General features: G+C 44.4%; 1 protein-coding gene across 1 annotated transcript in view; it reads right to left on the bottom strand.

Annotated features, from left to right (window-relative positions):
- Positions 1-8,220: 8,220 nt before the first annotated feature.
- The window catches only part of STK17A (serine/threonine kinase 17a), a gene marked incomplete at its 5' end in the record, with an annotated part of 20,601 nt that continues 2,141 nt past the window's right edge, over positions 8,221-26,680 (bottom strand). The window contains 5 exon segments of the mRNA XM_014587955.2: positions 8,221-9,118; positions 9,668-9,847; positions 9,932-9,980; positions 12,506-12,632; positions 21,650-21,794. Of these exon segments, the coding sequence (XP_014443441.1) occupies positions 8,797-9,118; positions 9,668-9,847; positions 9,932-9,980; positions 12,506-12,632; positions 21,650-21,794 (823 nt within the window).

Below are 26,680 nucleotides of genomic sequence, written 5' to 3'. Positions count from 1 at the left end.
CTTTCCCTGGTGAAATTAAAATAAATAAAGTTCAATAAAAAATAAAATAATTCTTTAAAAAAATTTTAAAAATTAAAAATAGAAAATGTCTCTACAGAGTTTCTTAATATTTTTACAATTTATTTTTACTATATATAATACAGTGAAGCCCTTTCCCTCTGAAAGCACTATTGCCTTTCTTTTAATTTTTTGAAATTTCTTATTTCCTTACATTTAGTTACTGTACATCTTCACAGCATACAAAATGAACTTTTCAGGCACGAACGTGCGGCACGTTAGTCCAGTCAAAGATATCCATTGTCTACTGGTGACTTACAATCTCTGCAGCCCCCGAGAACGACCGATAGAACACTGCACACACAGTTCCGTCCTGCTCTAACAGTGCCTTCCCGTTTATCGTGTATGTCCGTTTATGTATCGCTTCACATCTGACTCTTCTCTGACAGCTTTGACTTCCTTTCCACGTTGGCTTGCACATTGCCTAGCTATTGCCAACTCATAGAAAACCAGGGCCTAGATAAGCCATTTGTTCCGAAGTAAAAACAAGTGACAGTTTTTGTTTATATAGAATTTGAATGAAAGAAGAGACTTCTCCAATTTAGCTAATAGGAAATAGAATCATGTAGTACAAAGCTCTGATTTGTATTTGAAATCCACTGTCTTGGGTACGTTTTCTGGGTAGGTTCACTTCGCTTAATGAACTTACTGCCTCCCTGGCTGTTTCTGAACAGGCTGGAACCCGGCCGTTGTAGTAGACGTCGTCTTTCCTGTTCTTTCAGAATTGCAGCGATGAGTATTTGTAGCCCACTACTTCCTGTCTGTCCAGTAATCACCGTGACTCACCCATTGACTCCCATTAACTAACCTGATGATGTCGGATAATGCATATTGTCATCAGAGAAAGAGGTGCCTTTTTGCCATGAGCAGAGTTTGAGCAAGTGCCCCCATACATTCCATAGGGGACATTAGAATTGCAGATTTGGAAGGACCGCAGAAGAGAGATCGCAGCCCACACATGGCAGCATGTCTTCCACGTCCAGCACTACAGAAGATGCTACAGGGTCTCCCTCAGCAAGCTGCTTACAGCTAGGATGCTGGAGGCCAGAGCTGGAGGCTCCAGGTGGGGGTGTAAGCCTGTGCCGAGAGCTCGAAGCAGTGGCGCTGAAGTCATCTGCAGGCCACTACCGACGGTGAGATACAGAACAGAGAGATTCAAGACAGGAGGGATCTGAGCAGCTACGTGGAGGGAGTGGTGTCCCACTGGGCCTTTTAGTCCAAGATTGTGAGAAGCAGACAGGCTGGAGAACGTCTGCGAGTGGACAGACCATGAGCAAAGGCTCCGGGGGAAACGGGAGCCACGTCCCAGAAGCAAGCTACCTCGTCTTGGCTAGGGACTCAGCTAGAGGAGGCTCAGAAAGGTAGGCTGGCCAGCGTGTGAGCACCACTGTTTTGTTTGTTTGAGAGGATTTTGCTATAGGGTACGTGCGCTCACCAGAAAGACAGAGACAGGTAGCAAGTGAGAAATCACCCCCCGGAGAGGGATGGCCACGCCACAACCCCTTCTCCTCCATTCTCCGTTCTCCAGTCTCTCATTGTCAGGAATACGTCAGGGATCTTGGGCACGCACGCACATGCGCCTGGCTTGAGTTTAAGCCACTGGGTCCAGGACTCAAACCGCGGTCAACTCCATGGGAGTCCAGCGACATAGCCATTAACTACTGGTCCTGAGCACCATTGTTAACAAGCATTTCACACACAGTTTGTGATGAAGGAGGATTTCAGGTTAAGTATATGAATCTCCTGCTAATGAAGGATTCAAGATGTGCTAAATGTACCAGCAAGATCTGTATGACTTTCTTTTGCTTCTCTTTTATTTATTTTAATTTGGCCAGCGAGGGGTAGAGAGAGAGAGAGAGAGAGAGAGAGAGAAATGAAAAAGCAAGTCACCAGGTTCAGGACTTGAACTGTGGTCAGCCATGTGAGAATCCAGTGCGCTTAACTACCACGCCACCTGCCAGCCCTGCTGTGACTTTCAAACCACACATTTTACTGTTACTCCATTTTTCTAGAATTAGCCTCCTCTTGCCTCCAGAATTCACCCTCCAGGGACTGGATAATCCCTGAAAAGATACGCTTTCATTTGTTAGGGACATATGCAGTAAAGACGAAGCTGAAGTAAGGTGCACATGCTTTTGAAGCAGCCGGAACCTGAAGGCCGTGGTCTGTCTCCAGAGAATAGAAATTCAGGGAAACCCTGGGCAGCTGCTCTAGAGGGTCTTCTGAAAGCAGGTGGCTTGGGCAGTGGGTATTTTCAGTTTGTCCATATGAAAAATGTGAAATCAGTATTTACCATATCACCTGCCATACAGGTGAGGCAATGTTTATAGAGCTCACTGAGATGTTTGGGCAAAAGATGCCGTTGAAACAGTATGCTTACAGTGGTGGGGGTCAAGGGCCCACAGAAGATTCTTGCCTCCTTAGTAACCTGCTCACAGTTCAGGCATGTTTTTTGGCCAAGTTCAGCAGAGCTGCTCAGATGAAAGCATGGTCAGGAATATGTACAGAAACTGCCACGGTATGATACAGGGTAGAAAAGTGGGAAATGAAAATATTGAAAGATTAGGCACAGTGAGTGAAGTTTGACTTACTTATTCATTCATTTATTTTTACTTGACACCACACACACACACACACACACACACACACACACACACACACACACACAGGGAAAGTGAGACAAGCCTCCAGGTCCAGGACTTGAACTGTGGTCAGCCATCGAGTGTCCAGCACCTTCACCACCATGCCACCTGCTGGTCCCCAAGAGAGGGTACTTTTCATTCCTAAATTATCTCCCAAGTTTCTTGCCCCAGAAGAAATTTCTAAAAGGAATTTTTTGTTTTGCTATAGGGCATGTATAAATTGCCACAGAAACAGAGAAAGAGTGAGAAATCACCTCCGGGGGGATGGCCACACCACAATCCCTTCTTCTTGGGATTTTCGGCATACACCCATACACAAGCCTGGAAGGATCCCCAGGTCACCGGGTCTGGGGTTCGAACCACACAGCCAGTCATGTGCGATCCAGGGCTCCAGCCTCCAAGCTACCTGCCGGCCCTTTCTTTTTATTCTCACATATTTGTTTTGTGGGTAGAAGTGACATGAAGGACTTCAGAGTACAAATTTCTTAAGAATTTTATTAGTAGTAGTATTTTTAATTTGCTATAGAGCATGTGCTCTTACTAGAGAGAGATAGAGGGAAAGCGAGAAAACAAGGCACCAGACCTGGGATTCAAACTGCAAGCAGCCATGTGGGAGTCCAGTACCTCAACCACCATGCCACCTGCTGGCCTTCCAAGTACAAGCTTAAGAGGTAGTCCTTGGTTTGGACTGTGGTTAGCAATGTGGGTCCTGGCTCTCTTAAGGACTAGGCTATGTAGCTGACCCAGGTAAAGACTTCTGCTAGAGGACACAGAGACATTAACCATAAAAATGAAAACTGATAAACTGTATTTCACCAAAATTAAACCTTCCTCTCATAAAACAAACAAACAAACAAAACACTTAATAGACAAGCCACAGAGCGGAAAATGCAAATTAAATCATCACGAGATTCATACCCAGAAGAGTGACTAAAAATGAAAAATACAGACAACACTAAATGTCAGTGTCCTAGTCTGTCCTAATAGAAATAACCAACTCTAGAAATAATGTGGTTTATTACTAAGCCCCAAACTGAGTGGCATACCCGGAGAAAGACGTGTTTCTTGGCGTACTGAGATATGGTGGTTTCTTTTATAGTTTTGTCAATCACCCTAAGGAGTCTTTTACATTGGCCTGACCCCAAAAGGTGGGACATCTGGAAGTGAAGGCTTGTAGGTTTATAGGTAAGTTTGAAATTCTTAAGTTGCGACTGGCAAGGGAGATCTGTGTTCCGGAAGAGATCAGCAAAAGAATGCGATTTACGTTTAAGAGAGATAAGGCTTACTTGACATTAATGTAGGCTCCCAGACCCTCTAGAAAGGATTTTGGGAACAGGAAACAGTAGTCAGATTTCTGTCCTCACTAATAACAGAAAATACCTGAACTGGGTGATTTGTAGAAATAGTTCCTTCTGCGTACAGCTCTGGGCTCCAAGGTCGGGGGCTATATCTGGTGGAGGTCTTACAGCACCCCAGGGCAGGAGAGTAACAGGGTGTGTGTCTCATTTCCTCTTATAACCAGCAGTCAATTACTGGGCACTGCCCTAGCGACCCTAATCCTAATCTCTACCAAAAGGCCCACCTTTCAACACCATAGTCTGAGTACATTCTCACCCTCTTTGCCCTGTTACAACCAATCTCAACACAGGCATTTTGGGGACACACACACACCACAGCAGTCGGCAAGGATGGAAGCAACCAGAGCTCTCACGCACTGTGCCGTCGGGCAGGGCAAGGAGTGAAACTACTTTGGGAAATTATTGGGCAATGTCTTAAAATGTTTAAGTATACATGTACCCTAAGATCAAGCAAACCTACTACTGGCTTTTTATTTATTATTTTTAATTTAAATATGACCAGAGACAGAAAGAAAAGTGAGATCAGATCCAGGACCTGAATACATGGCTGGCCATGTGGGAGTCCAGCGCCTTAACCACCATGCCGCCTACTGGCCTGCTGGCCCCATACTATTAGCTTTTTCATTGAAAAGAAATGAAATCATGTTCACAAAAATTTGTATACAAAAATACTTACAGCAGCTTTATTTATAACTAGACTGAAATGGCACAGGGGTCCAGAACAGAAGTATAAAAACCTGTGGTATGTTCAAACAGCGCTGCACAGCAATATACAAGAACAGACACTGGTACAGGCCTCAGCGTGGATCTCACAGACATGCTGCTGAATAAAAGCCAGAAGCGAGGGGCCAGCAGGTGGCGTGGCAGTTAAAGGCTCTGAAGCCAGAGTGCACTCGCTGCATGATTCCAGCTACATGAACTGGAGGTCAGGAAGGCTCAGACACCACAGAGGGCAGGAGCACAGGGCAGGGAGTGTGTGCAGCGGGGACGCCTGATGAGATGCACGCATCTACGTTGCACTGTAAGTCGATATACTGAAACATGTATTTCCCTTCGTTCACAAAACAAAATAGAGATTAAGGCTCTTGAGGTTCAGATTAAGGCTTTTAAATTTAGCACTTTGAATCTTACAACCTTACAAAGGTAGTAGGTGGTGGATGACATTGGAGGGGTGTCTTCATAAAAGTTCATAGAAAATGCATATGATAAAACCATACATAGTTTCTTTTAATGCACCAAAATAAATTATTTTAATCCCATTTCTCCATAACTTTTTGAAATCTCATTTATTCAGCTGTATTAAATTTTTAAAAAATGTTTGTTTTGTAAAATTTCTTCCATACATAGGGTTCACGTGCTCTCCAGAGAAAGAGAGACAGAGACAGAAAGTGAGAAATCACCCCCCCTACACACCCCAGGGTGGGTGGCCACGCCACAATCTCTTCATTTTCTTCTCAGGATTTTGGACATGCACGCACACATGCCCAGCATGAGTTTAAACCGCTGGGTCCAGGACTCAAACCGAGGTCAACTACATGGGAATCCAGTGGTGTAACCATTATGCCATCTGCTGGTCCCGCTTTTTGTTAAGAGATTTTTGCTATAGGATGCGTGTACTCACTGGAGATACAGAGAGACAGAAAGCAATAAATCATCCCCCAGGGGAAGTGATCACATTGCAATCTCTTCTCCATTCTCCTCCTGGGATTTTGGGCACACATGTAAACACACCTGGTGTGAGTTTTAAGCCACCCAGTCTGCGACTCGAACAGCAGTCAACTACATGGGAGACCTGTGATGTAACCACTATGCCATCTGTTAGCCCTGTCTATCTTTATATTCAGAAGGCTTTTTTTTGGAGAGGTTTTTGCTATAGGGTGTGTGTGCCTGCCAGACAGACAGACAGAAAGCACCCCCCTAGTGGGATGGCCATGCTGCAATCCCTTCTCCTCCATTCTCCTCTCAAGATCTTGGGCACGCACGCACACACGCCCGGCATGAGTTTAAGCCACTGGGTCTGGGATTCGAACGGTGGTCAACTACATGGGAGTCCAGCGACGTAGCCATTACGCTAACTGCTGGCCCCAGAAGGCTTCTTTTAAGGTGCAAAAGCAGCTGAAGATACGCAGCAAAATGCACAGTGGCTGGCTAAGAGGAAATACGTATTTTCCACAAGTACAGTGATGTATTATAATATAAAATGGTTTAAAAAGCCCAACTAGGGGCCAGCCAGTTCTAGGTATGGTGGCTACGGCAGCTGGCTCCCACATGGCTGGCTGTGTGGAACCAGCCAGTTCAAGGTATAGTGGCTAAGGCAGCTGGCTCCCACATGGCTGGCTGTGTGGCTCAAATCCCAGACCCAGCAGCATGAGAAACACACTGGGCACGTGTGTGTGCCTGCCCACATCCCCAAAGGAGAGAGACGTAAAGAAGGGACTGCAGTGTGGCTGTTTCCTGGGGGTGGGGTGGGGGGCACACGCACCACAGCATCCCCCCCACAAACACACCTGCACTGATCTCTGGCAAAAACATGCCCTCTGGCAAAAATAATAATAATAATAATAATTTTCAAATGAACAAATCGTTCAAGTACTGTATGTGCCATTCATTCGTGGGTGTTTTAGCCCCCTCTCACCTTGCCCCTATTTTCGTCGGATATTTATGCAAATATAAAACTGCGTTCTACTTTTTTCAAGATGTAACCTGAGGCTTGACATTGTGGCCTGGCCATGGGTTTTCACCGAAACACTTGCCACTGTAGAAGAATTTTCTCTTCCCCCTTCTAAAGCGTGTTTAGAAATACTAGTTTCCAGGCTGGCCCCATGGCCTAGCAGTTAAGGGAGTGAATCTCACATGGCTGAGCGCTGTTCAAATCCTGGCCCTGGCAGCTTGGAAAACATAATGGGCACATGTACGTGGCATGTCCCAAATCCCGACAGGATGCAGAAATGGGGAAAAGGAATTGCACAGTGACCACACTCTGCTGGGGGTGTGCTTCCTTCCCTCACCCTCCGGCGAGCGCATGTTTGCTCCGGTCATTGAAAAAACGCAAGGGAACAACATCACAGAAAAGCTAGTTTCTAAGAAACTATAAATGAAGGCAACTTAGTGTGCAAACAGCAGTCTGACAGTGTGAGCTGCCACTGCATCTAATGGTACCTACACACCAGGAGCTCTGGCTGGGTCACGGGGCGGTCGCCGGGATTCCTGACCACTTGCGCAAATGTCTAGCACAGTACACTGCACACACTTCAACACAGGCCGTTACACGCTATCACATGATTTTTACATGTGCGAAGAGAGCGCCTGGAGTGACACCTTCAAACATTGAAGGGATAGATGTGAGTTGTTCACAATACCTGACACAGGCCAGGGCAGGGCAGGTAACAGACAAGGTGCATCAACAGAGACGCAACACACAGCCTGGTAAATGCTAAATAAAGACTCTCAGACATTTTTCGCATGAGAAGGGTATTTAGTTAGTTCAAATGATGCCGCATACACTTCTACATTTCCACTTTTTTGGAATCTACCGTTCACTTATGGGGCCTGGGTACAACTGACGTATTGGACCAAGTTCTTTTTACAACAAAGTCCCTTCCCAGTGACAAAGCATGTAATGTCAGGTTAGTTTTTTTTTTTTTTTTTTTATGGATAAAGGTTTATAATTAGGCAGTTTTAACTTCCTAGCATATTTTGAAGGCTGATATAAAACAGAAACAAAACAAAGAAACAGGCTGAGCCCATACAAATATTATAAAGATACAACATGCTCTCTCTCCCTTGCCTGCTTTCAGGGGTTTTATTAACTTTGGGAGAAAAACAATACAAAAACATCTTTTTAATGACAAACCAGTGTTCACTCAGATCACAGTGACATTTCCAAGTGACCAAAATAAAGGGACACGTATGAGAAGAGGAGTGAGGAAGCGGTAGGAGGTGTCGGCTGTGAAAAAGGAGGTGAGTGGAGGTGAGTGTGGTGGACGAGGGGAAGCAGCCATTCGACATCAGAGGATTTACTTAAGCATGGAAGTAACCGTGATTGCTCTTCTGACCTTGAAAACGTGAGTCATTTCAGAGTGAAAAATCGCTACCTTTCTTACTAGGAACTTTGAAAACCAAATGCAGCCAAGGTTCCTCGCCCATAGCTTACAGGCATTAGGCAAAAACAGACAACAGAAGCCAAATCAAATCAATATAAAGCAGTAATAAAATATAAAAATAAGACTTGTCAAATTATAATGAATGTTATTCTAGGTATCAAAAGTTCAGATGTCTACTTAAATTAAAATTTTGCCCCCAATAAAAGACCATCCAAAGTAAAAAAAAGTATCAATTTTAGTAAAGATATCAGCATACGGATATACATACAAGAAATGCAAGAGATTTACAGAGATACAATTTTGGCACTTTTATTTCTATTTTCAAAGAACATGAGTATAAATATCTTTGCACACAGTCTCATTCTGGAGAAAAAGGATGCAGGACTAGAAGGTGCAAACATCTCCCTTCTTAAAAAAAATTCAAAACACTGACATATTTACCAGGTGAACCTCCTGGTGTGCAACTTCATAAATCTGGCTGACTTACTAACTGCACAAGTTTGACCAAGTTATTCTTGTTCCTATTGGTGATACCTGCTTACTCATTTCCAGTGCATGCACCATTTGGCCAGAGGTCCATAAATAATATTAACATTTTTAATGTAGAAATCTTAAAGTCCTAACGGGAAACACTGCTCAGTAGATAAATTCTCCTGGAATTTCTTGTAACAAAGGTTCCTCAAATTTGAATCGTTTGGAAATGGCCTTTTGCTCGATTTTCTCTTTTTCAGATTGTCTGCATTGTCCTAGGGTATAGGAAGTAACTACAATTAACTCCTCTGTTACAACTGATTCCTCGGTTTCTGTTCTCTCCGCATCATTTTCTGTTTTCTCAGAACCATTTTCTTGGAGGGCGTTTGTTTCTTCTAATGCCACTTTCATCCTGAAAAGAGGATCCTGAACACTGCTCTGAGTCAGCCATGGGTGTTTGAGACATTCTTCGGCAGTGGCTCGATCTCTGTAAAGATGCACATTTCACACTTGTGACAACACGGAAACTTCAATGAAAAAGTAAAGCCTTACTTATTGTATTTATTGTGAGAAGGACGACAAGTTGGCAATAACCTTACTGTCATTCCTGAGTAAAACTAGAAATTTTGGAATTTGGGTGCAATTCCCCACAACACTGAAAAGTAGCATTTTAGGTAAGGTAAGTCCAAAAAGCTCTTGTGAGACCAAGAACAGGTGGGAATCACTGAAAGGCTCAGCTGCCATCTCCTCAGCAATTTCTGCTAACCGTGAGCTACGATGCCACCCGCCCACAGCACACCTGCAATAATGTGCCTGCCTTAAAGAATGTTTAAATCTCGCTATATTGAGATGCAATTCACAGTCCCTACAAATATTTTCATTTTTGCCATGTTTTCTTTCAACAGATTTACTCAGCCAAGGGTTTCATCTAGTTTATGACTACATTTTCCTTTTCACTTTGGTTCTCAGTTGCTGAACTGCTTTTGTTGGAAGATCTCTCGAGAACTGACAAAGATCAATATTACCGAATACTTACTCGGGTTTCTTAACCAACAGTGTCTTGATGAAGTCAACAGCTGACTCGGACACAGCATCAAATTCCTCCTCAGAATAACTTAAATTCATCTGTGAGATATTCAAGAATGTTTCTTGTTTACTATCACCTAAGAAAGGTGATATTCCGGTAAGCATGACATACGTTAACACTCCAATGCTCCTGAACCAGAAAGGACAAAGATAAATTAGTGCCATATTCATTTCTTAAAACAAATCTGATCGAAGTTGGAGAAATGGCTCTTACCACATATCTGTTGCCATGCTGATAGGATCGTAACTAAGGATCTCAGGAGCTAGAATCAGAAACAGAAGAAAACAGTTCTGTGGGGCAGGAAAAAAAAATCCTAACCTGCTCTTAGAGATAAACACTGTTAAAATGAGTATTAAAACTATAGGCACTGCCAACATTTGGGCTAACATGATATAAGTTAGCATCGTGAGTGAACCAAAAGTCTATATGTTTACGATGAACTTGTATATTTTCACATTCCATTCTTCATTGTTGAGTCCTTGTATTTTAAAAACCTTTGAACATGGGAACCAGCAGTTAGCGTAATGGCTATGCTGCTGGACTCCCACGTAGTCGACCGCGGTTCGTGTCCCAGACCTGGTGGCTTAAAACTCACGCCGGGTGCGTGTGCGTGAGTGCCCAAGATCCCGAGAGGAGAATGGAGGAGAAGGGATTGTGGCGTGGCCATCACACCCTGGGGCGTGATTTCTTACTTTCTGTTTCTCTGTCTCTTTCTGGCGAACGCACGCGCCCTATAGCAAAAACCTCTGGCGCACACACACACACACGCCCGGTGTGAATGTAAAGGCAGCGTCCATGACTCAAACCACGGTTGCCCATGTGGGGGTCCAGCGCCTTAACCTGCTGGCCCCATTTCTAAATACTTCATTATGACGGCTAAGTTGGCTTTAGGAATGTGGCTTAACTCGGTTCCTTTAGTGAAAACGCAACCTGTTTTAGACAATTTTAAGGGGTAGCATTGCAACTTACATGAGATACAGGAAACTGCAGAATGAAGGGTTATGATCAGGAATATTAATATGAAAACAACAGTTACTGCCCCAAATGAAATGTACACATATATATATGTATATGTATATACACATACTTTACGTTCTTGGTGAATTCTAAATTTTTTACCAATAACCTTTTCTCCCCCCAAAAAACAGATCTTCATAAAAGTGGTACCAGCTCAGGGCCAGCATGTGGTGTAGTGGTTAAAGTCGCTGGACTCTCACATGTTCGACTGAGGTTCGAGTCCCATACCTGGTAGCTTGCTTTCTTACTTTCTCTCTCTCTTTCTGTCTTTCTCTGGCCAAATTAAACTAAATAAATAAAATGAAGTTAAATCAAATAATTCTTTTCTTTTTATAAAGTGGTACCAGCTCAATCTAGAAAAAAAATCCTAAAAATAATACAGAAGTATGTAACACAGAGGGATTCTTATCTATTTCTTTCTCTGTCTTGCCTTTAAATAGGTGAGCTTATGGCTCCCACAGTTTTATATACACAGAAACTATGTGTGTCTGGCTCTGTATTTAGTTTTCCTAGATTTAGTCTCCCTGTTAGCATATTTTTTGGGAAAAAAATCACCTTTGGTTAACTTGGATTTTAAGTAGATTTTTGTTTTCCCAGGGATAGTTTTCATAATACTTCTTCAGTGTCCTTACTTTTTTGAAGGTATTTTTCTATTGCTTTATTGTAGCAGCCATTTAGTTAAGTATGTTATCGAAACATCATTTTCTCAACTCTATACATGCAGCTTTGTTTCCTTTCTCCACAATGCAAATCATTTGAGGATGTCCAATTTTTTTTTTGGCCTTATTGACTTTTTCTTTTGTTACTGGTTGGATTTTTTTTGGGGGGGGGGCGGGGGGGGGGTTAGGGTGTGTGCGCTCGCCAGAAAGAGAGAGAGAGACAGAGAGACAGAAAGCGAGAAATCACCCCCAGGGGGGATGGCCATGTCACAATGCCTTCTCCTCCATTCTCCTCTTGGGATCTTGGCACACACACACATGCACTGGCGTAAGTTTAAGCCAACGAGTCCAGGAAGCGAACCGTGGTCAACTACGTGGGAGTCCAGCGACACAGCCATTATGACGAACTGCTGGTCCCCACCACTGATATTTTTAATGGTAAAAAGGTTTCCAATCTCTGGTCACCATCTCCAGTACACAGCTTTACTCTGCCACAGACCTTTTGTTTTTTAAACATTGTTGAGACCACTAATCCTTCCAACTCCCATTTTTCTTCAAAACATAATAAAGTCTAGTTTATTTCTTTTTCTCCCCCAATTAGACCCATGGTGCATGAGCTGCTCTCTGTCTGCTACTTTCAATGTTTATGCTCCTTTTTCTTTCAGCCCTCAACCTTGCCTGGAGCCAAGTCAAAGAATTCTGCTCCAAGTGTGTACAGAGCCCCAGGCTTGGCAATTCCTACAAGCCCTCAACCTTGCCTGGAGCCAAGTGAAAGAATTCTGCTCCACGTGTGTACAGAGCCCCAGGCTTGGCAATTCCTTTCCCAATGTTTACCACCAATCAATCTCTCTAGCTGGTCCCATCCTCAGATAAGCTGAGTCTCACTTTAAGAACCCTCTTCTACGCCTCTTAGGAGAAATCCTTTCAAATTATCTTAGCCCTGTAGGAAAGGGATCACTAATTTAAAAAGTCTCCTATTTTCAAATTTAATCTAAAGAACTGATCTCTGATAGCAGGTGGCTGGCCTCACTCTGAAACATGCCACATGAGTTCCCTGATGAAGGTAATGCTTGACCCCAAATACAAACATCCCACTTTTGTGAGTACTCACCCACATATTCAGGAGTACCCATGATTTCTCGGAGCTCTTCACTGTTCTTCATTATTCTTGAAAGGCCAAAATCAACGATCTTGATGTCACCCAACGGAGATTCACTTGTCAGCAGAATATTCTGAGGCTAAAAAAAACACCCCCATCTAAAATCAATACAACCACGACTAAGCACACGACACATGTAGCTCACAAGACATACCAATTCTACCTATGGAAGTGAGATTCAGGGTTTAAAAGGAAGTGCACTCTTCAATGCTTTGATAATGCACTTCCTACATGTAAAGCAGCAGGCTTCGTATTCTCCTTCCAGCGTCCCCCCTACACTGGCTCTGCCTCGGCATGTGAAGAGTTCCTTCCCCACTGTAAAACCAGACCACTTCAAAAGCGATCTCCTCCACGGCCCTGGGCCTCTTTCTGCACAGCACGTGCACACCCCGCTACTCCCTCGTATTCCCACTTACAATGCCGAAGTACTGGGTTGTCTGGAAAGTTGTGATGTGTTTTTGCACAGAAACAGAAAAATATGTCTCGACTTTCTGGACAGCCGAACAAAACCCCAGGGAAACACCGTGCAGTGCTGCTGCCTTTCTTCTCCATGCCTACTGAACTCGCTAATCATGCCAATTCCATATCCCGAATATCAGTATCCCCACGGCTTAAAGACCAGGCCTTTATTATTTCTTACCCAGGCCAGCCTCCCAGTTCTCCCCACCGTGGCCCCATCCTCCACCGTGCCATACAATATCCTTCCCACAGCACAAACGTGGTCGCGGCAATCTCCCTACGGTGGCCGCTCACCACCAACAGGCACGCTCTGAAATGGGGAGGAGCCCAGGCACGTGGTGATGGGCAGGAGCCTCCGAAGCAACAGGATCAAGATTGTTGATGAGCTAATTCCTAGAGTCACTTTCACCCAATGCAAAGTAATCCAAGACATTTTTACATAAAATGACAAGCAGATATATTATGGGCTAGGATGTAAAATCCTTTATAATTTTAAAAAGAGATTTAAAAGAAAACGTGTGTTTGCTTCAGAAAGGGTCTGCCCCTACTGCCGCTAACACTGAGAACATGTCCGAAGGTAAGCGGAGAAGCTCTGGCACTCATAGATTAGATCCCTCACCATCGCACTCAGAGGGTTTTAAGATTTGGTCTGTTTTCTTTTCTAGATTAATATCCCGTCACTGCCACGGCCGATCTATGTTCCAAATCAAACAGGCTGTGATCCCTAAACAAGACACACACTCTCTGCACTCACATTGCCTTTGCTTCGGAAGCCTTCCTGCCTTCTCACCCTGGCAAATTTCTTTGTTTTTCCCATGCCAGAGGATACGAAAGAGAAAATGTTCCCCCAACAGGGCCTGGTCATGCTGCAATCCTTTTTGCCTCCAGTTTTCCGCCATGTCAGTATCCTGGGCACACATGCATGCACGCTTGGCTCTTTTTTTGAAGGGGTTTTTGCTATAGGGCGCATGTGCTCACCAGAAAGACAGAGAGACAGAAAGTGAGAAATCACCCCCAGGGGGGATGGCCACGCCGCAATCCCTTCTCCTCCATTCTCCTCTCGGGATCTTGGGCACGCACGCACACACGCCTGGTGTGAGTTTAAGCCACAGGGTCCGGGACTCAAACCGCAGTCAACTACATGGGAGTCCAGTGACATAGCCATTCCACTAACGGCTGGTCCCAAGGTTTATTTATTTTACTCATGAGAGCATACACACGAGGGTGACAGAAAGAAGCATCCTTGACAGATCTCACTACAACTCACCGGGACCTCGAAACGTGAGCCCTCAGGCCTACCCGGGGGTCCCAACCCACAGGGTCACAGCTTAGTCATGTGGCTCTTCCCTCTTCTCAACCTGCACTCTCACCTGATGTGATCCACCTGCATCCCATGCTTAATTACCATCTATCCCTGACTCACAAACTCTCATCTTTTTCAGATTTCTTCAACTAATGGCTTACTTAATATTTCCCTCTGAGTCTCAAGGACACCTCAAATTCAACATGACGCAAAGCAGACTCTTACTTTCCCTCCTAACTCGAATCCTCCTTATGCCACTGACAAGCATCCTGGTGAATGCTACGATCGTCCATCAGGTAGCGAATGTTAGGAGCCATCTTCGGTCACTCCGCTCTCCTCGCTTCTCCCTCTGGTGAGGACAGTGATGGACACTAGCCCGTGCCCTCCGAGAGCAGTAGACTCTCCCACTGTGTGTCTGAGTTCAGACTTTAATAAATCTAAGAGCATTTGCACAATATGAAAGAATAGGATGGATGGCTGGGGAGACAATAAAATCCTGTTTAAAGAAGGGAACCATCTGTGCCTCGATTTCCTTTTTTATATGACTGCTTGTCACGTGATTGGAAATAGCTATTGTCTGTTTCACATCACCCCAGTTCTCCTCACCAAGCTGACACTAGTAGAAGGGACACTGTAGACAAAGATTCTGGTGAGCGGGAGCAGGGCACGTATGGGAGTAAAACATGGAAGCCTCAGTGTGACTGAGCGTCACCGAGCCAAGGGAAACGAGGCACGTGGTACGTCTGCAGCTAGGTGGGAACTACCTAGCTGGTGGTAGGTAGGTAATACCACTAGCTTGGTGGTAGTACTGTACATCCCCAATTAATGAGATCTACATATGAAAGCTGTTTGGTGTTAGACATCTCGGCCTGGGCCAGACAGTGGCGTGGTGGTTAAGGCAGTTGGATCTCACATGGCTGACAGCGGTTGGAGTTCTGGACCCGGTGGCTGCAGGAACATGCCGGGCGTATGTGCGTGTATGCCCAAGATTCCAAAAAGAGGGAGAGAGGGAGGAGAAACTATGGCATGACCATCCCCAGTGAGGTGCACATTCTTCCTCCCTGCCCCACTTCCACGTCTCTCTGGCAAGTGCACGCATCCTCTGACAGATTTTTAAAAAAAGAAGAAAATAAACCTACGCTCAATCACACTAATTTACGCTATAACAAAGGTCTTTTTTAGAAAATGAAGTTAAACACTTGAAAGAGAGGCTGCTTGCAAAAGACACAAGTCTCACAAAACCAGAGACATTTCACAGAATTTCACATTAATGTTTATTATATAGCTTCTACCAATTGTGTACTGTTTTTTTTTTTCAGAGCTACTTTTAAAAATACAACAATTTACTCCTCTAAATAAAATGTAAGTTCAATTACAATACTATAATCTACCAGTTCTTTGATGGTATAATATACTTACTTCCAAGGAGGTAAAACATAGGTGCTGAAAACAAAGATAAGCACCTTAGCATTTACAGTTTAGTTAAATCTCTCTAGGGAATCTGGCACAGGACAAAGAACTTATAGCACACAGGACCCAACTCTGCTCACAACGCACGAATCCCAGCAGGTGGCATGGTGGTTGCGGAGAGGGATCCCCACATGGCTGACCACAGTTTTCCAGTTCTGAACCAGGCGGCTTGAAAATCACACTGAACATGTGTGTGTGAGTGCCCAAACTCCCAGGAGAAGAATGAACTGTGGGTGTGGCCACCCCCCACCCCACCCGGGGGAGGTTGAGTTCTCTCTCTCTCTCTCACAGAGTTTAAATTAACTTGCTCAATAAGATTTAAAGTATCACAGACAAGGTTGGTTGTTTTTTTTTCCCTCTCACAGAGAGCAAGCAAGCGAGAGCAAGAGCGAGTTGGGGCCTATGGTAAAAACCTTAAAAAAAAAAAACAAAACACTCAAAGCACCCCAGGCAGTAAGGGAGACAGAAGGCTGTCCAATGGAAAGTGGCAGCAGTGAGCATCGGAAGACGCAGACAGCCCTCAAATAGGCAGTGGCCACAGGGAGGTTTCCCAGGGCTGAGTGCCCTTCTCACGGGGAATCCTGCTATTTACCTGTACCTCATCTCTGAACACAGCCCAGTGAATGTCTCCTGAACAATCGCCACTGCGCACGATTTAGTGGCTTAGTGAAGATCGCTGTCAAGTTTCCATTGACTTCGTCAATAAGGTTTAAGGAATCGGCACCACGGACAAGGTTTTCTTTTTCTTTCTTTCTTTCTTTTTTTTTTTTTTAAGAATTATTTTATTTGATTTGGTTCATTGCCATTATTATTATTTTTTTTTCTTGAAGTTGACCAGAGGGGGGAGGAAGGGAGAGAGAGAGAGAGAGAGAGAGAGACAGAGAGAGAAAGCAAGCAAGCTACCAGGTCTGCCATGGTCAGCCATGTGAGAGTCTAGATGCCTTAACCATCAGGCCCCTGCCAGCCCCATGGGAAAAAAAAATTAATTTTTAACTTTATTTGACTGTCAGTGGGCATGTGTGTTCACTAGAGTGACAGAGAGAGGGAGGGAGGGAGGGAGGGAGAAAGAAAGCAGCCACTAATGGAACATGGTCAAGCCATGGAAGAAGTTTTTTTAAACTTTCTAAACTTTATTTGACTGTCAATGAGCATGTGTGTTCACTAGGGCGAGGGAGAGAGGGAGGGGGGGGGAGAGAGAGAGAAAGCACCCCCTAATGGAGCATGGTCAAGCCATGGACAAAGATTTTGGTTGTTTTGTTTTAATTTTTTTAACTTTATTCGACTGTCAGTGGGCATGTGTGTTCACTAGAGTGAGGGAGAGAGGAAGGGAGGGGGAGAGAGAGAAAGCAGCGCCCACTGGAGCACGGTCACACCACAATCTCCTTCCCCCATCTCTCCAGCCCACCAGGATTCTGGGCTCTGAAGTAATTATACTGATGACGCTTACGCTCAGTGATTCGATGTAAATCTCAAAGGTGCAAGTTGCAGCGTCTAGACCACTTTTAACCATGTCTGTAACAGGGCAGACATGGAGCAGCTCCTACTAGCACTGCCGAGAGACCGACCAGCAGGGCACCTCTGAAGACAAAAGCACTGGATTTTAAGACTGGACTTCTTTGTGCCATTTTCGGTCCGTCCTCGCCCTGACTGAAGCAGAGCAGGCCACTATGCTGAGTGACCAACGCCCCAGATGACTGAGGCCATTCTGAGACTTACACTTTTGTTCTCACTTTGCTGGAGTGGCTGTTTCACCCATTTGTCAGTCCTGCACCATTTTATGTTAAACAGATGGGCTCTCCCTTGATCATGGCTTGTCTTTTCACTTTTGTGGGCTAAACTGCATCCTACTCCTCAAAGAATTTTCCACGCTTAATCTATCTGGCTGAGTCTTCAGTGAATCAGTCTTTCGGCAAACTGGTTGTCAGGGTCTACACTAGAGCCGAGAGAGTATTTCCCATAGTAATCACAGAAGCTCCCCCCACTCCACCAATCCACGGTTCCACACCTGTGGCTTTAGTTACACATGGTCAATTGCGGTCTCCTACAAGTCAATTTCTGAAAAATTTTGCTACCGGGTACATGTGCTCACCAGAGAGGCAGAGAGAGAGAAACCACTGCCCAGGGGAGATGGTCACACTGCAATCCCTTCTCCTCCGCTCTCTGCTTTGAGACTCGGTGCACGCACATGCGGCTGGCATTATTTTTCAAGTCGCCAGACTGGACATTCTAACCGCTCAGTCGACCATGTGGAATCCAGCTGCCTGAACCTCCACACACCACTGGCTGGCCCCAGAGTAAGTATTTCGAGAGTGAAAGAGAGAGAGAGATACCATGTTCTTCCCCTAATTTATATTATAGTATACTGTTATAACTGGTCTATTTCAAATATTACTGTTGTTAATCTTACTATACCTAATGTATAAATTAAACTTTATCACAGGTCGATATTACAGGAAAAAACATGACAGTAGCATCAGTACTACCCATGCTATCTTGGAATGTCCCCTAAGGTTAAGAGTGGGATTACTGGAGCCAGCAGGTGGTGTGGTGATTAAGGCACTCCCACATGGCTGACCGTAGTTCAAGTCCTGGACTGGCAGCTTGCCTTTTCCACCCTCCCTCCGTCTCCCCAACCCCGCTCAAATTGAATAATAATAATAAATAAAATTAAATAAATAATTATTTTTTAAAAGAGTGGGATTACTCTGTCTCTTTTATAGTGGCAACTATGACAGCTATTCTAACTTCTAAATAACATTAATATTTTCATGGGACATGAATTTCCCTTTTTTTTTTAAATTTTTGTGAGAGGTTTTTGCTAAAGGGCACGTGCACTCACCAGAAAGACAGAGAGACAGAAAGCGAGAAATCACCCCCCAGGGGGGATGGCCACACTGCAATCCCTTTTCCTCCATTCTCCTCTCGGGAACTTGGGCACGCACGCACACATGCCCGGCATGAGTTTAAGCCACCAGATCTGGGACCCCAAACCATGGTCGACTACATGGGAGCTCAGCAACATAGCCATTACCCTAACTGCTGGTCCCATGATTTTCCCATTTTATCTACAATAGAGACTAAAAGTAACTCAGACTGATCCTATATTTTGGGGTTATCAATTTTCACAGAATTAAGACTTAAGAAAATGTATGTAGCTTTGAAGCAGTGTAGAGAGCTGTTCTAGAGACGGAGGGTCAACATCGTAACCATGAATTTTCACCGCGGAGATAGCTGTCTGTTCAGACACAGAGAGGTCAACTGGAAATCCCCCTCTGGTAGCAATCGCTCTAATGCCACAGCAGCACCCACTCTGTCCTCTCCCTCCAGTTCACGTGGCGACGTGGGAGGCGGAGGAAAGGCTGCGGACGTTTCAGATCACCTGGTATTCTACCTCTTCTGAGTCTAGGAAACACGGAGACTCCAGTTTCCAGGATCAAAGGCCACTGTCGTCATCGAGGCCTCCGTTAAAGCTGGAAAAAGTCTACACCAAGTGTCTTGTCGAGAAAGGAGTGTGATTTATACTGAGTGTACTAGGGAGAAAGGGCTATAATTTCCTCGTGTAAATACACAGCTGAAACTGGTACTCAAGAACATAATGCCTACCTTCGACCGCTTTCAAGTAACATCAAAGACCCATGACACACGGTGCGGGTACCCTGCCTGGCTCACTACTTAATCAGTTCCTGAATAATGGCCATCGGCTGAGCGTCACAAACTGAAAGCTTCATCTCCTATGCCATATTCTGTTGAGGCTCTGTTCTTAAAGTCCTTTTTATATCATGAAATTAGTAAAACACCAATACAAACAAACATGTGACTTTACAAAGCTGAGTATAAAACCAAACACGAGAAAGGCTATACGCCAACACTCGGGCAGGGGGAGAATTCTTCTGCATGACTAACGTTAACCCAGGCTTCTTAAAGTATTCGTCCATTAGCTGCAGACAACCTCTTCCTGGGCCCATGGCATCAGAATCACCTGGCCCTACCCTCCCATCAGAAGCCTAGCAATTGCTTTTAACAAGCCCTCCTGGGAGATTCTGCTGTGCGTAGGAGAACCTGTCACCAAGTATCTACTTTCTGCTAGAGGCTACACTGCAGCAGAGGTCAAGGTAGACTGGGGCGTTAGCACTTGAGGGTACCTTCCTTCCTCAGCCCACCCGTTCTGGGTGATGAGGTGACGTGGAATAATCACTAGGAACTAGAGTCTCTGGTATGTTCTTTGTTAGAGAATGGTTTCATTCTCCACGGCTACATGTGGACTTGATATCAAAGTGTCAGAAAACAGACAGGATCTCAAACTTCTCTACCACAGACGCCTGCAGGACAGACTCAGAACGCCCCCACAGTGGAGCTTTGCTCTCTGTCTCCTCAGCCCCGTTCTCTGTCCTCTGAGAAACAGCACTTTGAGCATCCATGCCGTCGCCTGGCTCAGTTCATGTATCAGGAAAAGCTGGGATGAGGCTGGAGCATGTGACACCAATGATGATGGTCCAGAAGGTCAGAGCCCTGAACCCCCTTTGCACATTTATTAGTTCCGGGTTGCCCTAAGCTCATCTAATCAAAAATATTCTTCAAGACTTCTGAAAAAGGTGTGAGCAGAGACTGGCTCTTTCTTTTTTTCGGCTGAGTCTCGGGGCAGCGGCTACCTCACTGCCACGTTCCTGCCATTCACAGAGGGCAGAATTGAGAGCTGGAGAAAAATCGAGTATTGGCAACAGCTTCCAAGCCCCAAATACTGTCGGAACTGAGATTAGAACTATCCCTGGACTTTTAAAACCAGGAAAATGTCCTCTCTTGGCTTTCCCGAGTTTTGGCAGATGTCCCGATTCACTCAGGAGGATCACATCTGACACGCTGTCTTCGTTTCCTTCCGCCTCCTTTTCTTTCTTTGATAATTTAAAATTAGAAATCTAACTTTTTTCTGATCTCTTTAATTCTATCCATTTATTTTATTTACTGTTACCTGCCCCATTTTCCAAAATACTGCTTTTCAAATAGTTCTGCTCAGAGATCATCTCTCTTTTCATGACATGTGAAATCCTTGGAGTCTGGCCCCTTCTCAATTTTCAATTGATCTCCTACTTAATCTCTCAATTCCAATAACACTATCCCATTTATTTGCCCACATGCATCACAAATTTCCTAATCTTCGAGGTAATTTTCTCTTATTCCTCTCTAGCTTAATCCTAACTTTAGAAAAGGTCTAGGTCTAGCACTATTTCCAACAAGAAGTCTTAGCCTCCACCAGCAGGTTCTGTGAACCACGTTCTAGCACTGGATCATTACTTATCTTTCCACGTACACTCAGCGGCATAAGCTCCCTTATAAAACTGGCTAGAGGTAAGAGTCAATATTTAAAATTCTAAAATTCTGGTAACCTAATGAAACACAGAAGTCTGATACACGTTTGAATAAATCACTGTTAAATATCGGGTGGTCGGAAAAGTTTGTGACGCATTATTTATATAGGAAAACATAGAAAAAGACATCATGGGGACCAGCAGTTAGCGTAATGGCTATGTCGCTGGACTCCCATAGTCAACCGCGGTTCGCGTCCCAGACCCGGTGGCTTAAAACTCACACCGGGCACATGTGCGTGCATGCCCAAGATCCCGAGAGGAGAATGGAGAAGGGATTGCGGCATGGCCATCTCCCCTGGGGGGTGATTTCTCGCTTTCTGTCTCTCTGTCTCTGTCTGGTGAGCGTGCGCGCCCTATAGCAAAAACCGCTAAAAAAAAAAAAAAAAAAGAAAAGAAAAAAATAGAGAAAAAGACGTCATGACTTTTCTGATGGCCCAGTATTCTACATCTGGAGCGTCACTGTTTAGCAACCTCGAAAATGTAAAGTGATTCAGCTCTTACCTTCAAGTCAAGATGAACTACATCATGAGTGTGTAAAAAGTGAACGCCTTCTAAAATCTGTCGCATGAGTCTTTGGACATCTTTTTCTGTAAAGGCATCTTCTCTCTCTGCAACACACTGGTCGAAGATTTCCCCTCCAGCGGCACTACAGAAGGACAAAATTAAAATAATACACCTGTCATAAGTAAGGAAATAGTGAGCACTCAGAATAAAACCGGAGAGTGAATCATTACAGTCTGGTCTGCTGTTAAGATGGGTTTGATGACCTGAAGAAAAATGCAGCCTAAGCTGAGCCCATCCAGTTCCAACCGCCTCGAGGGGCCGTGCTGTAACACACAGCCCTCCGCACCCACTGGCCACAATTCCCCACAACACTCAGGACTGTCTACGATGCTCGCCTGAAACAAAGAGCCGCATTTCGGCTGGATTTATTGTCTCCGAGTTCCTCAGCTCCTTACTATTATACCACTCAATCCACAGTAAAATTCAGAGAGGCCAGTTCACGTAAATGGCAAGATTTCTTTATCTAAAATGTAAGAGCAGTTTAGTTTTAGTCCTTTCCACTGTGACGCTTACCCAGGTCTGCTTTTACAAAGGGTTTCCTCTCTGTTTTCTCAAAATCCGAAGCGTTCACATAAGCACAACATTATCGGTAACTACAATTTTCTGAAAATGTTCAAGGCCATACTAAAAACACAGAAGCTTTAAAAGTTACCGCGGAGTGATCGGTAAGGCCACACTCACGGGCCAGCTGTGGTGTGTTGGCTAAGGTGGCTGCATCTCACACGGCTGACCATGTGGTTCGAGTTCCAGACCTGGCAGCTTGAGAAACGGACTGAGTGAATGTGCACACGTGCGCAAGATCCCCAGAGGAGGGAGGGGTGGAGAAGAAGGGACTGCGGCCTGACCATCTCCCGTGGGGGTGCTTCTCTTTCTCTCTCTGTGTGTCTCTCTCCTTGACTGCATGAACCCTCTGGCAAAACTACAAAAAAAAAAAAAAAAGAGAGAGAGAGAGAGAGAAAAAGAAAAGAAAAAAGGCTACATTCATTCCTTTCAGTAACTATAACAGAACATGTGAGAATACGGTGCCCCGCAAAGCACCTTCCTCTACAAAGCAGCTACAGAACAAAGGTTTGCTGTGCCTCTTTAACCACAGCAAAGTTTTCACAGCTCTAAGGCATGCTCACTCTAAAGGTACTCAATTTCCAGTATTTAAACCTTCCCAGAACCCAAGTTAACTCACATAGTTTTTTCAAGTTACTTCAAATAATTTTTCACCAAAAACTGTGACAAAATTAAAGAACTCTTAGCAAGAAATTTCACCAATGTTACCAAAAAAATGAAGAACTTTAGAATTTCAACTCTCCAGTGGTCCTAAGAAAGTGATGGGATCTTTTCGACCAACGTTAATCAGAGCCAAACAATGGAGAATAAAAGTAACTGAGTTGCCCCGGCCACCTGGGAAACTGTGGCTCCCAGCCTCAGTCATCAAACACTTCTTTTTTCTATCGAAACTAGCACTTCTTTCTTCTTTTTAAAAGAATTATTTTATTTAACTTGATTTATTTATTTCTCAATTTGACAGGGGGAGGGGGGCGGGGAAGAGTACGCAAGCTGTCTACCAGGACTCTGGTCCAGGCAGTCAGCCTTGTGGGAGTCCAACACCCTTAACCCCATGCCACCTGCCAGGCCCATCCAAATTAGCATTCTATCTCTATCCTGCCTAGACATCCAGTTAGATATTTTTAAAAATTTGCTATAGGGTGTGTACACTCACCAAAGAGAGACATAAAGGGGTGTGGTGGGGAGAAACAGGAAAGGATCACCCAGAGGGGATGGCCATGCTGCAATTCTTCTTCCTCCATTCCTCCCTCCTGTGGGGATTTTGGGCACCCACATGCATATGCTGTCATATTTTTCAAGCTGCCAAGCCTGGGGCTCAAACTGTACAACAGGCAACGTGGGCTCCAGGCATCCTAACTATCATGCCACCGCGGGCGCCCAGTTGGAATCTTTACGCCCTTACTATTAAAATTCAATAAACATCAGTCAAATAAGTTAGGCCCTATGCTATAATCTAGAGCTAGAAAGATAAATGACAAACGAATGTCTGCCTTCAAGCACTGGTGGGGTTCAATTAAAAAAGGAAAGATTTTTAAGAATAGAAATCCATAACCAAAAAGAACAGAAGAGGGGGAACAGGGGCATGGCCATCGCCCCTGGAGTGCTTTCTCGCTTTTCCTCTCTCTCTGTTTCTCTCTGGTGAGTGTGCAGGAGAGGCAAAGGGACAAACCAAATTAAGGAAAAGAAAGAAAGAAAACAAAGAAAGCAAGCAAGCAAAGTAGAACACAAAATTTTTAGGTCATGTCATATTGATTTTTATTCTAAAACTTGAACATTGAACCAACAGAAGCTACCAAAGATTTCTAAGCAAGGGGACAGGAGATGGGCTGCAGTTGGAGACAAAGGTTTGGAAATAATTAGCACAGAAATAATAGCTGAAGGGACCAGCAGATGGCATAATGGTTACATTGCTGGAGTCCCATGTGGTTGACAAGGTTTGAGTCCCAGACCTGGAGGCTTAAATTCACGCTGGGCATGTGTGCGTTCCCAAGACCCTGAGAGGAGAATGGAGGAGAAGGGATTGCGACATGCTCATCCCCCCTGGGGGGTGGCTTCTCACTTTCTGTCTCTCTGGCAAGCACACACTCCCTAGAGCAAAAACATCTCCAAATTTTTTAAAAAAGAAAAGAAATAATAGCTGAAGCAACAAAAACAAGACTGTTGCTATTCAGGCTGATGCAGGGAGCGAAACATACACCAGTATCACTGATGGAACTCTGTGGGACACTGACATTTACGCAAGTGAACAGGGTAAAAGGCTCCAAGAGGGTGAGAAAAAATTTAAGAACAGGGCTGTGAACGCCAAGGAAGATAGCATAACATCAAGTATCTGAAGACAGCAGCTATCTGAAGCAGCAGAATGAATACTAAAAGGAGTTTGGCAAATAGGGCTGGTTACCCCATGACAACTGTAGAAGGGCAGATGGCATTAGACCGACAGGGAATGGGTACGGGCCTGTGAGCACATGACTGCAACACTGACGGGAAGGCTGAAGCTGTAAACTGAGACTGTTCTTTTAAGCCGTGTAGCAGTGAAGGAAAGAGAAGGGCAGGACAACCGTTCAGGAGTCAAAGCTGAGGAGGGGACACTGGACTCCCACATAGCCGACCCTGGCTCAAGTCTGGGACCCAGTGGGTTGAAACTCACACTGGGCACATGTGCATGCGTGCCAAAGATCTTGGGAGAATGGAGAAGGGAATGCAGCCATCCCTCCTGGGGGGGGGGGTGATTTCTCACTTTCTCTCTCACTGTCACTGTCTCTCTCTCTCCATGGAGTGCACACACCCGAAAGCAAAAACATATTAAAAAAAAAAGTCAAAGCTGAGGAAAAGAAATTTAAGGATAGAAACTACTGAAATGATAGAAAAGGAGGGGAAATACCTACGGGTGGGAGGGACTTAAACACTGAAAGGTGGGAAGTAAGTGGCATAGTAAGTAGAAGGTATTGATTAGCTCCTGGGGAGGTGTTCGAAGGACAGGATGAGGTTAAGGATGCTGTTAGGTGGAGAGCCAGCCAGAGGATGGAGCACTTATATTCCTGCTCAGCAAATCAAAGCTATTCAAGTCCTTCCAAAGAAGGAGGGACACACAGCAGGAGTGCTTGGCTAGGAAAGAGGCAAATGAGATGCAGAGGAAGACCAAGAGGAAAATGAAAATAATGCTGAGGTGCTGGTAAGTGACTACCTGAAATAACTACTAGAGAACAAAAAAGAAGGAGAAAAGGAGCTGGCTGAAAGACTGGAAGATCCCAGATGAGCCCAAGGATTAGCAGCTGAAGAACAGGTTTCGCAAGAAAGAGAAAGGCGATTTTCATCATGGAATAATATTTCAGAGGTCTTTCCAAGTCTACCTTGATCTCCAAAATAAACTGGGAGGAAAAAAAAAAAACAAAAAAATGTAAAATGAAAAACTAAGTAGGCAGGGTGCTAAAATGACACTTGTATTTAAGAAAACAAATGAAAAAATTTCATTGAGATACAATTCACATACACTATTTTTGGGGGGCACTTGGGAGCATTTCCACTATTGTGAATTAAAAATACATTGTGGCAAATACATGTATGCTTCTCATGTTCATATTCTATTGTTCTTTAGAAAGGATTTCTGTAAGTGGAAGTACTGAATTAAAATCTATAAAACCAGCAGTTAGCATAATGGCTATGTCACTGAACCCCAATGTAGTTGACTGTGGTTCGAGCCCCGGGTCCGCTGGCTTAAACTCACACCGGGCGCGTGTGCGTGCATGCCCAAGATCCTGAGAGGAGAATGGAGAAGGGATTGCGGTGTGGCCATTCCCCCTGGGGGGTTATCTCTCGCTTTCTGTCTCTCTGGTTTTTGCTATATGGCGCAGCTCGCCAGAAAGAGACAGAGACACAGAAAGTGAGAAATCACTCCCCGGGGGGTGGTGTGTTTGTGTGTGGCCACGCCACAATCCCTTCTCCTCCATTCTCCTCTCAGGATCTTGGGCACGCATGCACACATGCCTGGCGTGAGTTTAAGCCACTGGGTCTGGGACTCGAACTGGGGTCAACTACATGAGAATCCAGCAACATAGCCATTACACTAACTGCTGGTCCCACGTGTTTTTTCTTAACAATATTTTAACTCTATGTCAATACATTACTATCTTAGCTTTTTAATAACTGTCTAGTAATCTATTTTATATCATCACTTATTTCACCAATTCTTCTAATAAACATTTAATTACTTTTACCTTTCTGCTATATAGTAATACTATAGTGAACATTTTTTTTGTAATGTATTTTGCAAAAACCATGATAGTGCAATCAATGGTTATTACTTTCCTTTATGATCTTTGCCAATCTGATAGAAAGATATCAACCACGTATATTTTTAAAGAATTATTTTATTTAACTTTATTATTTATTTATTTTAATTTGACCAGA

Source organism: Tupaia chinensis, unplaced genomic scaffold (assembly GCF_000334495.1).
Source record: "Tupaia chinensis unplaced genomic scaffold, TupChi_1.0 Scaffold000249_1, whole genome shotgun sequence".
NCBI lineage: Eukaryota > Metazoa > Chordata > Mammalia > Scandentia > Tupaiidae > Tupaia > Tupaia belangeri.
The sequence above is the reverse complement of the archived record's forward strand: the minus strand, read 5'-3'. Positions and strand labels throughout refer to the sequence as shown.